General features: G+C 48.7%; 1 protein-coding gene across 1 annotated transcript in view; it reads left to right on the top strand.

Moving 5' to 3' along the window:
* Nucleotides 1-3,318: 3,318 nt before the first annotated feature.
* Nucleotides 3,319-16,423, top strand: part of Adam19 (ADAM metallopeptidase domain 19) — an 82,505-nt gene continuing 69,400 nt past the window's right edge. Inside the window, exons 1-3 of the mRNA XM_036197099.1 lie at nt 3,319-3,562; nt 7,359-7,441; nt 11,774-11,844. Coding sequence (XP_036052992.1) covers nt 3,466-3,562; nt 7,359-7,441; nt 11,774-11,844 — 251 coding nt within the window. The 5' untranslated portion in view covers nt 3,319-3,465. The remainder of the gene's footprint in view (nt 3,563-7,358; nt 7,442-11,773; nt 11,845-16,423) is intronic.

Here is a 16,423-nt window from a genome sequence, read left to right on the forward strand (position 1 = left end):
TAGAAATACATATAAACATTAGTGGTGACTCAAGCTGAGTGTGATGACTCCTTCCTGTAATCCTAGGACTCAGAAGGCTGAGGCAGAAGGATAGCCACAAGTTTAAAGCCAGTTTTCACTGTTTCCATCCATCCATCAATCAAATAAAAAGCAAGGTAGTCCTGGTGAGGTCTTAGGAACCAGGGCTGGCAATCAGAAACACGTTATGAACTGTGTGCTAATGTTCCGTGCAAAGTAGAAACTGCAGACAACAAACTTGGATACTGTGCTAGCCTTGTGTTGCCGTGACAGAATACCTGAAATAAACAACTGAAAGGAGGAAAACATTATTTGGGGCTCATGGTTCTTTTCCATGGTCACTTGGCTGCATTGTACCAAGGACTATAGTAAGACAGAGTTATGGTGAGAGTGGGGGGGTATCACCTCCTCATAGCCAGAAAGCAGAGAGAGGTTGGGGTGAAGATAGCCTGCAAAGGGAGGCCCCCAGTGCCTTACTTCCTCTAAACAGGACAGACTCCTAATAGCCCAATTCAGAAAGATGAACCCACTGATAAAGTTAGCATCCCTATGATGTAATCACCTCTGGATGGTGCCAGCAGCTGGGGACCAGACCTTCCCCACACATACATGGACCTTTGGTGAGGACACTTCCTATATTCAACTCATAGCAGGTATGCACTTAGCTGTGGGGATTCCTAGGTGAAGCACCCTGATTTCTCCACGGTGCTTAGTTAAATGCAAGAAAAAGACACGTGAGTTGTAAATGGAACCTGAACTTGCTGGTCTGACCCATTCTCAGCCCATTCATTGTAAATAATGAGGAGTGTGGTGGAGGGAATTTGAAAGACTGTGTAGCTGGACAATCCCTCCATCTCTCTTGATTCCACATGTAACTAATGAGTCAGAAGTTGGGAATATGGAAGGGATCATAGGAGTACAGCCAGGAAATGAAGGAAGGCTCTCAGTTACCTGTTTCTCCTTGAAGAAATGGGAAGAATGTCCCTAAAGACATTTCAGAGTGGATGAGGACTTCCACTCCCACCACACTCCCAGGGCAAGGGTGTTTTAGACGCTGCAGTCCTCTCCTCCTGCTGCACCCATATTCTGGCTCTGTCAGAGAGCCCTGTGGTTGAAGGATGACCCTGCTGTTGGACTCCTTGGTACCTGCCATCTCCCATTCTTTTTTCTTTTTATTACCCGCTTTGAAATACTACCAGTGGAAAGCTCATACCTTGAGAGCTTTCACAGGCTCACAGCTGGAATTTTGCCTGAGGATGAGCCACACCCATCTCAGATATCCCGAAGTGAGATGCTGCTGAGAGATTTTAGACTGTCAATCCACTTCAGTGTGAACTGACTTTGAGGGCTGCTGTGAGAGGGTGAATGTTTGTTTGTTTGTTTCCCATTGTGTGTGTGTGTGTGTGTGTGTGTGTGTGTGTGTGTGTGTGTGTGTGTGAAAGCATGATTTGGGGGAATGAGAGGACAGTATGTGATTAAATTGCCCCTGCCCCCATATGTTGAAACCCTAGCCCTGGTGAGACTGTTCATGGAGATGGTGCACACAAGGCAATAACAAGGTTAAACGAATCCACGAGGATGGGCTCACAGAGCAGTGGCATCTTCAGGAGAGGAAGGCACCAGAGCTTGCTCTCTGTACGTACAGAGAGGGGGCCAGGTGAAGACACAGTTGTTTACAAACAAGGAGAAGTTATCAGAATCTGACCCCAGGACACGTGAGGCTTGAAATTCCAGCTTCCAGGACTGTCAAACAATTCTTTTCTGCCTTCAATCAGTCATGGCATTTGTTGCCTGGGTGAACACAAGAGTAACTCCCTAAGCCACCACCTACTATTCCATCGGAGCTGACTGGGAGAGCACACACAGTTCTTGTCCACAGCGATGGTTAAGAACTGCACTTTTTATCTGCGCCCTTACCACCACAGTGAGCTACCCTCGCAGATATCCTGCCCACCTGCCATTTTCAGGAGTTCCCAGCCTGACATCTTTAGTTATGTTTTCTGGCTGGGGTCAGAGGTTTGGGGGAAGGAACAGACAAGTGTGAACACCAGACTCAGTATCCAGAGCCCCCCCTTGAAATTGTGCTAAGCAATCTTAGACCACTTTTTGGTTATTGATGTTTCTGTTCATCGTTCATCAAATAAGCATGTGGAATCAGGCTTTGTAATAGTGCAGATGTGGCCCTGGGTGGAAAGCCTGATATTAGCCCTGTGATCTTGGGCAAGGTACTTAGCTTTTGCAGGTTTGCCCTCCCTCCTGCCACCTTTAATAACAGAGATAATGCTAATACCCTCCCATGATGGGGCTAATTATCAGTGTTATTCTAGATAGTATCTGAAGTAGTCCAGGTTGGCCTCAAACTCACCAGGAAGCAAAGGGTAATCTTGAACTTTTGATCCTCAGGCCTCCACCCGCTAAGTGCTAGGATTACAGTGGTGCACCACACTATTGGAATTATGAGGTGCTGGGGGTGGAACCCAGGGCTTCGTGAGTGCCAGACAAACACTCTACCGGCTGAGATACATTCCTAGTTTACAGCGGACTCATTAAAAGATCGTGTATCAGAGGCCCTACTACCTAGAAAATGTCAATAAAAGGACATCCCAAGGGTTTGCTACTGTAATTTTCTTAGTGACAATCATTATTCGCTGGTTCCGTCTTCCAGCCCAGACCCTAAACCCTCACCATCCCAAATTCTGCTCCCTCCTGCTTCCCACCGAACAGCCCCTGGCTTCCTCCACCGCGGTAGTGTCCAGGCTGTTTCTTCAGCCGGCCTGGTGTTCGATTTCTGCTCTTCAGGGGCACAGACATCCTGTCCTCTGGGATACAGGATCCGCAACCACCCCTCCTCCTCACCCCTCCCCCCCAATCAGAAGGAATGGCCTAAAGGCCCAGATGGGAGCACTGATAAGGAAACCCACCCCTTTAAGCACTTATTTCTTTGCCTTGGAAGTAACTCTTTTAGAGCCTGTCTCCCAGAGTGGCCAACCCTGGGTGGCAGTGTTGGAAAGGGTACCTTCAGTCACCCAAAGCACTTAGCACAAAGCAGGTCAGAGTAACTAGTCTCGGTGCAGTAAAAGGGTCTGGATTAACCCTCCAACCCCAGCCCTGTATTCTCTCCAGGCCTCAAGCACGGTGGATTACTCTAGGGATTCAGACCATCCCTTCCCCTGGGTGCCCTTCACCTGAGTCAGCGGGGCTCCCAGGGGGCTTCGCTCGCTCCTCCCACTTCTGTCCCTCCAGCCACCGCCTCCCACCCCCACCCCCGCGTGGCGCCTCCCCTCCTCCATCTCCAGGAGCCCTGAGGGGCTGGGGGCGGAGCGTCTGGGCAGCGAACTAGGAGGCTTTTCGGCCAGCGATTGCTTGAAAAGCGCCGCCGCCGCTAGGCCCGGGGCAGGCAATGGCAGGGGACGTGTGATCGCGGACAGTGAGAGGGCCACTGCTATCATGCCCGGGCGCGCGGGCGCCGCCCGGTTCTGCTTGCTGGCTCTCGCTCTGCAGCTACACTGGCCGCTGGCGGCGTGCGAGCCGGCACAGACCACAAGTAAGTGGCAGCGCACAGCAGGGTCGCGAGGTGGCTGGGGTGGGTGGCCTGGGGGGGTCTGGGAGTCGCTCTTGCAGGCCTGGAGCTCCGTGACCGCTATCCCTGCTAGCTCTGCCACTCCCCGGGGCGTGAGTGCCGCTACTAGGAGTCCAGGCTTTGTTCTCATGCGGTGAGCCACGGGAGGTCGTGGATCGGCTGCGCGCACAGAGCAATCAGAAAGCAGTGGGTCCTCTCGCTGCTTGCCTTCCTCTCTCCATCTCCCTTCTCTGTTTTCCTACTTTGGGCTCCTCTTTCCGCTGCTCTCCCTGGTTTTGCTCTGTTTTCTCACGGTTGATCATCTCCGCTCCGCCTCTCTCTCATCGCTATTTAGCGCCTGCTGCTCTCGCAACCCCGGAGCATCCCCAGAGGAGCACCCCAAGCATCCTATGCACAATGGGTGGGGGAGCCACTCCCTGGGATCTTGCTGGGAGTCAAATGCATGGCAGTGGGGTAGAAAAATCTAAGGCTTCCAAGAGATCAGGGTAGGGTAGTTTACTGGGTATCTCTGGTTGTACACTTCGCATCCTTGCGTTGGCAGCGACCCTAATCTTAGACCATCAAAGGGGCGCGCACACCCATTACGCAGATCGTAAGCTGAAGTTCACTACCGAGAAAGCAGATATGATAGATACAGCCCATATTGAAGACCTCCTGACACTGGAAACAAGGATACCACCTCACCCAACGCCCGCCTCCCCTTGGCCTCAGTTTCCCCATCTGTGAAGAAAGGGGGATGGGCCCCGCGCTTCCAGTTTGGAAGCTGGAAAATGTCTGTTTCTCACAACTGTTTTCCCAGACACCACTCCCTCCCGGGCCCCATCCCTCAGAGGCTCTCCTACGATTTCGCGGAAGAGAGGGTCCCGGAGGGGCAATGCCTGGCTTCTGTCATTCTGACCCGGGAGAGCTTTAGCTCTGCAGCAGCTGGAGAGCTGGGCTGACTCCAGAGGGGGTGCTTGCTGTATCAACCGTCAGCATTTTCAAATCAAGCTAGCGAGGCCGGTGTACCGGCTAGGCAGGCTGCATCTCCCCCCCACACCCCCCCGCCCGGAGAGCCTGACGCAAGGGTCCGCCTCACCCCGACCCGGTACTCCAGTGGGCAGAGGAAGCCTTTTTTCAAAGCTCTCATACTAAAAGGGAAACTGAGGCACAAGGGGCTTCACAGAGGAAGGAGGAGGGGCTTCCTTTTGTTGGAGCTTGGGGTTCCTTGAGGAAGAGGGAGCCAGGTACCGTTCTTAGTGTTTTCCAGTCTTAACACACGTAAACAGAAGGGCAAGGAAATCAAGCTTTTCTGGATCCCGAGTCACAGCCACCACTCAGGCAGAGTCGCTGTAGACCTGGGAGGAAATAAAAATCTACGGAGTAATAAAATGACTTATGATCCCCAAATGAGCAGTTGCTATTAATATTTTGCTTTCCCTCTTTCCTGGTTTCCTATGACTATATACAGATGAATTTGGAAACATCACACACACACACACACACACACACACACACACACACACACACTTTAAAGGTACTTCCCAAATCATGATGTTTTCCAAAAGTATGGTTTTAATGACTGTAAGTTCCACCAAGGGACCACAGACATATAATTTCACCAAAGTTAAATTCCTGGCTCTCAGACAAATGCAACAAAGATTTTCCTCCCACTTAAGACTTTCTCTCTGAGGTGGCAGAAGCAGCTGCTAAAACTGGTTAAGAATCATTAGCAGAACCCTAGAGATAAGGGAGTTGATGTGGTGGAGTCCGGTGGATGAGACAGAGAGTCACGTAATTGTTGCTTATCTCTTCACTATCCTCAAGTCGCTCGCATCTCCGTCCCACACAGGCCTTCCATCAAAAGCAAACAGAGCTCGAGATAGATAGCCTTCTCTTAGCCAAGTCGCCCATCCTTTTGTTAGACACTGCTCCAGAGCTGATGCTGGAAAGTCATCCCACGTGGGTCTTGCCTTATTTCCAAGTTATGAGCCATCGTACGCTGCATTGTGTTCTTAAACTACTGTGTTTGTTTAGACTTGAGATTGCTCTCAGTCCTTTCATGATCCCGAGACCTTTAGACCGCTCCTTTTGTCTAAGAGTCTAGATTTATCAGTCACTATAACAGGGACTATGTGATAGTGTTCTCCCAAGCACAGCGGCACAGGGTTAATAACTCAGAAGGTACTGAATATATATGTGAACGTATCTATCCCTTCTGATTTGTACCAGTGTAAATGAAACCAGGTTTTTTTTTTGTTGTTGTTTTTTAAAGGATGTGTTTTGATTGCAAATATATCACATCAGTCTTTTGAAAAGGAATTTAATCAATGGTAATCCCACCATACTCCAGCCATCTTTAAATTTTCTTCCCTGAGACAGGATGCTGTGTTGCCCAAGGTGGTCTTAGAGCTCACTATAGCCAAGGATGGCCTCTTGCTGGGATTACACATGTGTCACAATATCCAGCACAGCTATCTTTTATATCACTCATGTGAAGGATGTGGTTGGATTAGAAGGAACAAAACACTGGAGGGCTCAACTGCATTCCTGGGAGTCTTTGGATTTACCCCGTTTCAGAGACTGAATTTGCTCAGGAACCGGGAGATTCTCCATCAGTGTTGAGGTCTCCCATTCTCGGTCCTGGCTCTCCTGTGGTTTCTGCCTCTTTTCTTGGGGACTCACTGGCGGCCTCCAAGGGTGCTGAGAAGGGAGAACTAGGTGTGGGAAGGTTTGAAGACTGGGGAGTGAACTGCAGCTGCAAACTTGCCAGTAAGACGGTCCAGTTAAGGTTAATGATTTGCAAGTTAATGCTAATGGTTTGCAGGTTGGGGGCCCTGTAAGACCTTCCAGGGAGGTGACTGTCATCTCCAAAGAGAAAATTAAATCTCAGTGATAACCAACATGAGCGCAAACACTCTGATTATACCCAGAATTTCACCACTCCATCGCTCCCCACGATGCTATCCAAGTCGGAGCCCTGGACACCTCTCACAGGGGCTCCAGTGTGCCTCCATCCATCCTGCCTTTCAGCTTCTACTCGGTCCCTATTCCCCTCCCCCACTCTCCACCCAGCAGGGAGAGTCGTCTTTGAAAACAAAACTACTACAGATCATATTGCTCTTGTGTTTTGAGGCATCCAGAACCTTCTGAGTCTGTTTATGATAAAATCCAGCCCCTCTTCACGCCTTTGTGTTATTACAACCACAGATGTCTTGCTTAGCACGTTTCTTACCGACATCCTTTGATTTATGAGACCATCTCTCCTTCCTTGCTTGGCATATTTACCAGCATCCCCTGACTTACTGGACGATTTCCCCTTCCTGCTAGTTCCTTTTTGTGGTCCAGCCCATCTCGGCACTTGTCACTCTTTGCTCTTTCCCTAGATTTTTTGCACCAAGGTCTTTCCTTTGGTTCCTGGGGTCTCAATTAAACACCACCAGTACCGACTATCCTGTTTCAAACAGGCCCCCTGCTAGGTGTCCCTTTATCCTGTGGGGTGATCTGATTTTTCTCCAAGGCAGTTGCCAGCACCTCAGAATATCTGTTCATTTCCTGCCTCCTGGCAAGGACACAGACCTTGTTTGTCTGTCTTTATCACTTTGTCACTAGGTCCCAGCAGGTCTTCTGATACCTTTGGGTGGAACACCTTCCAGGCAGCAGTGATTGCCTCAGAAGTGGTCTGCAGCTGTACTTGGCCTCTGGAACAATTTGCCTGTTCCTGAGTGCCTGGGGTGTGGAGGTCTGGGATTCTTATGGTTGTGCTGTCTTGGGTTGGCAGGAGGAAGTCAAGAAGGCCCCCAGCTACAGCATGAACTTGTAATACCTCAGTGGTGGACTTCAGAAAGCCCGGGGAGAGGAAAGGTAAGACTCCCAAACACCTCTGTTGGAGATGTGGGGCCACCCAAGCATCACCATGGCTTCCGCTTCTGGCCCTAACCTTTCACTGGGCCAGTTTGGGATATTTTAGCAGCGACTTTCCTTCACTGTATGGCAAACTTGTAGACCATTTCCAAGCCCTTTACATTGAGAAAATAAAAATTCACAGTAACACCGACACAGACTGGGGCTGGAGAGATGGCTCAGCAGTTAAGAGCACTCTCTGTTCTTGTAGGGGACTGGAGTTGAGTTTCCACCACCCACACAGTGGGTCACAACCATCTGTAACTCCAGTTCCAGGAGATCCAAAGGTTTCTGGCCCCTGAGAGGGCACCTGGCAGGCAAAACATTCATGTACACACACAAAAAAATAAATCTTTAAAAACCACTGACACAGATTAAGTGCAAATGTGGCTTTGTCACAGATCTTGATTGGAATTTCTGTTTTGTTTATTTTTGTCTTTGTGTTTTCTGAGGCAGGCTCTCCTGCAGCCCAGGTTACCTTCTAACTCACTATGTAGCCAAGATGACTTCGAACTCCTGCTTCTATCTCCTGGTTCTAGGATCACAGGCATACACTAGTTCTCTTCTGAGACCAGCTTGCTTGTAGTTTACAACCTGTAAATCCCTACCTTCCCGCTTCCATGTCTCAACTGCTGAGATTACAGGTGTGTGACACTCAGCTAATTTAGTAAGAGGCAAGATAGGGAGCTCGGATTAGGTCATGTATCTTAAAAAAATCCTACAGGTTCCTTGAGCCAGAAGACTACTAGCAAAATGCACAGGTGTTATCAAGGGGATTGGAACATGGCCAAGAACGGTAGGTGTTCTTGGTTCTAGTTCTAAATGACTAGAAAGGGAAATACAATTGTTGCGTGACAGTAACCTGTTCCAGGGTCTTCTACTTTACAAATGACTTGTACTTCCTCATTCATAAAATCAGTTTTAGTGGGAATAAAGAGGAACAGAGTTGTGGAAAGGGGCTGACTTTTTCTTTTTTGGCAGAGTCTTGCTACATACCCTATTCTGACCTCTAATTTGAGACCGTCCTGCGTCACCTTCCCAGTACAAGGATTACAGGGATACACTACCATGCCCAGTTTGAAGGACTGGTTTCTGTGGTCTCTGTGGGGGGCCAAATGGCCTGCAATTTATTGGGCAACAGATAGGAAGAAGATTAAAGCTTCGGAAAGAAGTGTCAGGGAAGACTTCAGACAATTGTGGCCCTGGAATCTGGAAAGATAAAAGATGAGAAACGCCTAGAAATCGTTGAGTTACTGCAGAGTCATACAGACGTGTCCCCAGTTCACCACCTTGGCCACAGTAAGACGACTTACAGAGAAATTTCAGGACAATAAAAGTAGGGAACATTTTACCCTCAAAGCAAAGAAAAAAAAAATGCATGAGCTCATTCCATCCTAAAGTAAGAAAGGCTCAAAATAGCCTCAGGAAAAGTTAGACAAATTAATAGATGGCCATCCTCAGGCAGATTGTTCTTTTCAAACTTTAAGGTTTTAAACATTTCATTCACCACCATTATTGCTGAAGAATGGATATGATACTTTTTATAGAGGCTCCTTTGTTCTCTCCAGATGTTGGATGCTGGGCATCCTCAGGAAGGGCCCTGAGAAACAAAGTGGAGAACCAGATCCTGTCTTTGTTCCCAGCCATTGTCTGCCCAGAGCTTGGCTCATTGTATTCTGCAGTGATAGTCAGCCCAGTGCCTGGCACCATAAATATTTGTTGAATGAGAGAGAAGAGGAGAGGAGAGGAGAGAGTGTGTGTTAGTTCACTATGAGTCTTACTTGCATCTGGGTAATTCACTGATTTATTAGGCAGTACTTAAACACTGACTGTGTATGGACTCTGATACAGATGTTTTAGGATGATGCACATACACAGGATAGACATCTCAGATGGTGTGGAGCTGCAGGGCTGTTTAATTTCACCCTAAACAGAAAGGACTTTGGGCCCTTCTTTCAGGGAAATACAAGCAGTGGGCACCTTCCAATGCTTCCCAGAAGGTGTGCTGGTGTCCCTTCCTCAGGCAGTCTAGGAGGTCCAGGAGGAACGACTATATGGACAGGGAAGTATCACAGAGCTGTGAAGTGCAGTTTCATTGTTTGGCTTGAGCTGTTCCCTGGAAACAGGGAACATCTGATCTTAAGCCTCCCGTCAGAGCACCCTCCAGAAGACGAAGTATTTTTGGATTACCTACATAAAAATAAATATTAGTTCTCATGTGGTAGGTTGTGTCTCTGTGTGAGGCACATGGTATCACTTGCCCTGTGCCAACATTCTCTTTTTGGTGTGGGCTGTCACACCGGCGCCTGCCCCTTGGGTAACGACTTGCTGGAGTTCTGTAGTCATGTACTCAATGCCCGCTGGGCCTGTGTGTCCTTGATTCTCAGTGTGACTGGGTAGGGCTCTTACTCCAGAAGTCCCTAGGGCAAAACCACAAACGGGCGGCAGCCACAGTGGGCACTGACTATGTGCTGAGTCAGCACCACAGAATCTGGGAAGTGAGTCTTTAGTGAAAGTGCCTGGGTTTTCAACCTACTTCCTGTCTCCCTGCTTCCTGGCTTTCAACCACCACCACCCAGCCCTTTTTTAAAAAAAAAAAAAATTAAAATTTTTTAATGTATGAGTGCTCTGTCTGCAGTTATGCCTGCAGGCCAGAAGAGGGCATCAGATCCCATTATAGTAGGTTGTGAGCCTCTATGTGGTCGCTGGGAATTGAACTCAGAACCTCCAGCCCCTCAACCCCTTCTTAAGATGAGGCAACAGGATTAATTAGGCATTGCACAAGGTACTTGATCATCAGAGGCCTTGGTGGCTTTAAAGTCCTAAGCCCAGATCACAACTGGGAAGGAGAGAATCAGGAATTAAGAAAGGGAACATGACTGGGCTGTGGGTGTGGCTCAGTCTGTATCGTGTTTGCTTAAGGTCCTGGGTTTCCTCTCCAATAAACACACACACACACACACACACACACACACACACACACACACACACATACACACACACACACACTTGTATACAGTACACACATACACAGCAAAAATTTTAAAAAAATGTAAGTAGTAAGTATCATTAGTTCCTTTCAGACAATCATATACTGCTGAGTTAATTTAAACATTTAAAAAACTTTTTTTAATTTTTTAAATTTTTTATTTTTTGAGGCAGGGTTTCTCTGTGTAGCTTTGCACCTTTCCTGGAACTAACTCTGTAGTCCAGGCTGGCCTCGAACTCACAGAGATCCACCTGCCTCTGCCTCCCAAGTGCTGGGATTAAAGGCATGCGGCACCAATGCCTGGCCATTTAAAAACTTTTGGTCCACATTGTCAAATTACTTTTCAGATGGTTGGTTTCATTTCAAATTCTTAGTCATAGGGTCTGAGGGTGTCCATTGTGATTTAAATGGCCTTTGTCCCTTTTGATTTTGCCGAGGATATCCTCTTTTTTTAATGTTGTTGTTTTTCTTCCTTCCTTTCTCTTTTTTTGGGGGAGGGCATGGGGAGAGGAGGGAGTTTATCCATGATGTTCAGCCTGCTCTTCGTGCTTTTTGGCCATTTGCATGTCTTAGGTGATCTGAGCTAGGTGTATAGTGTGTTTGGCCATTGGCAAATTGCTTATGCATGTTTAAAAACATTTACTTCTGGACTTATAAAACCCTAATTTGTGGTGCTCTTTGTTGCCACCCCTGAGGTGATTGGAGTTTCCAAATTGAGGGTTCACATAAAATAACACAAAATATGAAAGAACTCACTCTGTAGAATGTCCTTTGGTATTTTTTAAGATGATAGCTAATATGATGATATTGAGGGCTTCCTTTGAACTAGGCACTGTGATACATTATTTACAATCATTTTCTCATCTGGTCCTCAAGGATCCTTGTAAGGTTGGTTATTAGTACCCCATGTGAGGAAGGAGGGAACAGAGATGTTGGGAGGCTTGGTAGCATGTCCAGGTACACACAATCACAGATGTCATCCTGCACAACAACCAAGGGTCGGACTCTCTAGGTACTGAGGGTCAGGTCTCCCTGTGCGAACCTTCAAGGACTGCATGTGCCTGCTCAACCTTGAACCTCAGCTTGATTTTCTCTCCTTTGCTTCCTGGAGGAAAGCAGATGGGGAAGGATTTGGGTTGTTTTGAGACTGAGGTCACTTCAAGCTTAGGCTGGAAAGGCTAATGACCTTTCCTCGCCGGCTTCCGGAAGATCCCTGTGCTGGCACTGTGTCAGATCCGGTGCTGGGCCCTGGGAGCCTGGGTCCCTGCTTCCAGGAACTGACATCCTTTTATTGTTGTTTTTAGCATCCACTCACAGCGGAGCTCAGGGTCATGGCTGAAGGGCGAGAGCTGGTCCTGGACCTGGAGAAAAATGAGTAAGTGGATTTCTCCCTTCTCCTGTCTGACACAAAACAGGCAACTCACCTGCAGTGCCAGTCTCAGGCAGGTGTCACAGTATGAAAGGAAGAAGTTGAGTGGTGTGGTCCCCAAGCTCGCCATCCTTGGTCTCTGTGGGGCATCCTGCCAAGAGAGACCTCTTCCTTGGTCTCTTGTCCGCTGGGAGATGGCTGGGCTGCTTCACATCCTGCTTGGATTTCCTTAGGCTGTATTTCCGGTGCTTCTTGGAGTTCACTGTGTGTGTGTGTGTGTGTGTGTGTGTGTGTGTGTGTGTGTGTGTGTGTAAGGGCGGGAAGGGACTGGAAGCAGCTGCCGACCAGCTCCAGCCCAGTGTACTGCAGGAAGTGGAGGCGATTAGAGGGAGACAGGGGGAAGCAGCAGGCTGGGCAGGGATTTGGCACCTCTGACCCTGATTCTTTCATCTACCCAAGAATCTGCTGAGAAGGGCTTTGCCCGAAGCCTCCTGGCTTCCACGGGTCCAGCTTTTCCCTAACCTCATTCATGCTGGGCGGTGGCCTAGTTCAGAAATATCCCCGTATTGATTTCCGGCCTAACTGTCTCGATTCATGGATGAAGGGATGAATAGATGACACTGCCTGGCTGTGGCCATGGATTGATGGCCCGTTCTTCCTTTAGCCCCAGTCTACCTGGCCCCCTAGAGCTCTGCGTACTTGGCCAGGGACTCTGATGGCTTTTATGATTTCCCCACCGATGGTCCGACTTGCAGCGTCCACATAGACGCTGGAGATAAGGATGCTTGGTTTGGATAGCTGCCCGTCTGCTCTTGGCAGCCCCCGAAACACCCTGGAAGCTGATGAGTAATGAAAGTCTCGCTGCCAAGAAGGGGTTAGAGCAAGGCCTTCCCCATCCAAAAGGGTGGGAATGGCTGCTTGGCTTGGGTGGAAAGGGAGAAGAAGGATTTATTCCAAATTTGGGCTCTTTGGACACTTGGAGAAAAGGATCACTGGAGTCTCCAGGCTAACACACCCACTGGTACAGGGACAGGGTGTTTTGTGACACCACTCTTGGGGAATTGTGAACAAGGATCTACTTACTAGTGACAGAGAAAAGTAAGGATGCCACCAAAGTCCAACTTTGTGACCCAGTAATTTTTATAGCAACAGGATGAGGGGTTACCTACAGACACAGACGTGACTCAAAGGATAGCAGTCTCACCAAGGCCTGCCAGGCATGGGAGCAGCAGCTCATGAAAGCTGGAAGCCTAGAGCTCACTACATGGCTTACAGGCAGCTCAGGTGGTCTGAGCCTCGTCCAGGGGCCTGGGCTGGGCTGAGCCTTGGGGAGGGAGGTAGTCCTTGCTGCCTTATAAGGTTGAGGAGGAGGGATCTAGTGATTCTGGTCATTTCCAGGGACTTCCTTGAAGCCTTGAGTGGTTTACTTCCCAACAGAATGGGATGTTTTTACTCCGTTTAGAATAGAGGTTCTCAACCTTCCTGATGCTAAGGACCCTTTAATACAGTTCTTCATGTTGTGGTGACTCCCCCCCCCCCCCACTCCCCAGCCAATCATAAGATTATTTCATTGCTACTTCATAACTGTAATTTTGCTGCTGTTATGAATTGTAATATAAATATCTGACATGTGACCTCAAAGTGGGGGGCAGGACCCACAGGTTGAGATCCACTGCTTTAGAGCAGGGGCCCTATGTCTTAAAGAGCTGGGGTTTACCATGGAAGAAATTGCTACATAACGCAGGGCTCTGGTCTGCCCCCCTCTTCTCTCTGCCTCTGGGACACTGGCTTTCCACATACCAGGAAGATGAGCAACCCTGCTGTGCTAGCTCTTTCCTCCTGAGCCAAATGTTTCCTTTCTTCCACTCCCTGGGACAGGCCTGGCTGGCTGGGTACCTGGCGTGGGAAGCACCGCTTTGCTCAGGGCTTCTCTTTGATTCTGATGCTGTGATCCTACAAGAAAAGGCCCAGGGAGGGCTAGCTTGTGCTTGGCCTCTCTCAGGGCTCTGCTTTGGTGCCTCCCTGGCTCTGCTAACACTTCTTATGTCACCTGTGTCTGTCCTGTTTACCCATGTGGGACTTGTTACCCTTAACCTTCCTCCAGCTGGCTGATCCAGTCGGGGCAGATCCTCAGCTGGATCAGCCAAGCAAGGACCCTCGGTCCTTGTCTTTTCCTTCTATGTTGGGCCTTCTGCAGAAGATCTGGGGTAATAGAACAGGAAGATGTCTTAGAGACTATGTACAGATCACTGCAGTCTCATGCACAGGTACAGCACTGGTCTGAAGTCACTCAGCAAGTATATGAGGAAGGTGAGTGGAAAGCAGTTGTGTCCCTGGCTTCCATCTGGAGTTGTGACGTGTGACCCAGGGCAGGCTGCTGAAATCTGAGAGGAGGGTACTAATGGCCTCCTCATGCGGTTGGTTGTGAGAAATGAATGGCGTGGTCAAAGCATATAATGTGAGCACATGGAATTGTTAAGAATGGTGACTTTTTTTTTTAAAGAACTCCTTTTTAATTTCATTGTGTGTGTGTGTGTGTGTGCCCAAGTGAGTGCGTGCATGCTCAGAGGTCAGGGATTTACCTCAGGTATCATGCCTCGGGAATGCTGCCTACCTTATTTTGAAACAAGATCTCTCATTGGCCTGGAGCTCACTACAGTCAAGAGCCATAGGGATCTGCCAGTCTCCCCTTATCTCCAGGATTACAAGTACCTGTTACCAGGCCTGGCTGCTTTACGTGGGTTCTAGGATTGAACTCCGGAAGGCAAAGTTTTACTGAGCAGGCCCTGTTGTGGTATTTAATACCCCTACTGAAGGCCTAGGGATTCCTCACAGGTATACCCTGTTGTGTGCCCCTGGTCTATGGGTCTAGATACGGTTCCTGGCCTCCATGAGCTCTGGAGGCTACAGACTTGACCAGAATGGAAACAGCAGAGCTGACCTCACCAGGTGTCCCTGGGGAAGGACTTCCTGCTATTTTCATCCAAATTGGGCTTGTTGTTTTTGCACACTTGTTACCGAGCTGAATTGACTCCAACTGCACACAACTTCCTGGTGTGTTTATTTCCCCAAGCCCTCCCATTCACAGTGCCTGCAAGCCCAGATTCAAAACAGCTCTGGGCTGAGGAGATGTTTTTTTTTTTTTTTCCTTCTTCTGAGTTTTCTAGTTACTGTGTTAACATTTCTTTCTTGCAGTGGTATCTAGGGAATCTAGGCCCTGTGCTCAGAAACTTCCCAAGCTCTGTTCCTTTACCCTCCTGGTGGATTCCTTTGCTCTTCCTGTTCTCTGTCACCTGCCATGTTCTGTGCACCAGTGTGTAGGTCCCCGGGCGGGTTGAGCTGTGGGGAAAAGAGTTCTGCCATCGTGGAGCTCTTGGTATAGTGGGAGGGAAGACAGTAAGTAACAGTTAGTGTACAGTGTGCCAGATGATAAGAACTGTATACAGGAAGCAAAACACTGTGGGCTCCGGAAGAGCAGGGGGTGGGAGGGAGCAGATGTTGATGAATGGTATTCAGGAATGACCTTGAGGAACTGGAGTGGAGACCTGAAGGGGTGAGATGGTTTCAAGGAGAGAATAGTCAAGGTCAGAGGTCTTGTAGATGGTGAGGATTTCAGTCCCTGTCCCACTTCCTTATGTTTGCTCATATGTTGGATTCTCTGGCCTCCCAGGAGCCGTGGGCAAGGGCTTCTGGGACAATGGCTAGAGGAAGGCTATTGAAAATTGTTTTTCATCACTCTGAGGTGTCTGGCTTCTTCCCATCAAATCAAAGTCCTCGTGCTAATGCACAGCCCAAAATAGCAGTGAGCAGGCCTTTAATGGAATTCACACATGGAGAGAGCGTTGCCCAGAATGGTGAGGATGGAGGAGCCGGGGGAGGGGCCAGGAGCTAGGACGCGGTAGGCAGAACTTTAGCCGAGTCAGCAGCCTGGGTATCATCTTCTCCACTCTGAGGCAGCTCAGGATAAGTGGGTGCCATCCCTGTGACTGGTCCCAGCTCCTTTTCTCTGGAGCACTGGCCAAAAGAAAAAAAAAAAAAAAGAAGTGACCCTTGAGAGAAAATGAGTACATGGCTTCAGGCTGGGTCTTGCATTCAGATGCTGGCTCCACCACCTAACAGATGCATGTGTCTTTAAGCCCCAGTCCCTTTACCCAGCACTATAATCACAGTCCTGCGTCCCAGAGCCACAGGAGGCTGAGATGCTGAGGTGGGCATAAAGTGTCTAACCCAGTGTCTGGCTTATGTTGCACACTCAGTACAGGACAACTGTTATTATTGCTCCACTGTTAGCAAATTGCACAGCCGGAGCATGCTCACTGTAAAACACATAGCAGTTCCAAGTAAATAAAGCAGTGAAGGTTTGCTGCTCACAAGGACAGCTAGCTCATTGCTGCCTGGTGGTGATATTCCAGACTTTCCCTGTGCCTGTGAGAACATGGATCCTGTCATGTGCAGTCACAGTCACAGTATACAGAGACTCCTAGTATAGCTGGGAAGAAAATAAAAGGAGACTTAAAAAATATATATTTATTTTTCTTTTATGTGCATGGGTGTTTTGCCTGCTTGAATGCACGAGCACCATGTG

The sequence above is a fragment of the Onychomys torridus genome, chromosome 8, assembly GCF_903995425.1.
Source record: "Onychomys torridus chromosome 8, mOncTor1.1, whole genome shotgun sequence".
Lineage (NCBI taxonomy): Eukaryota > Metazoa > Chordata > Mammalia > Rodentia > Cricetidae > Onychomys > Onychomys torridus.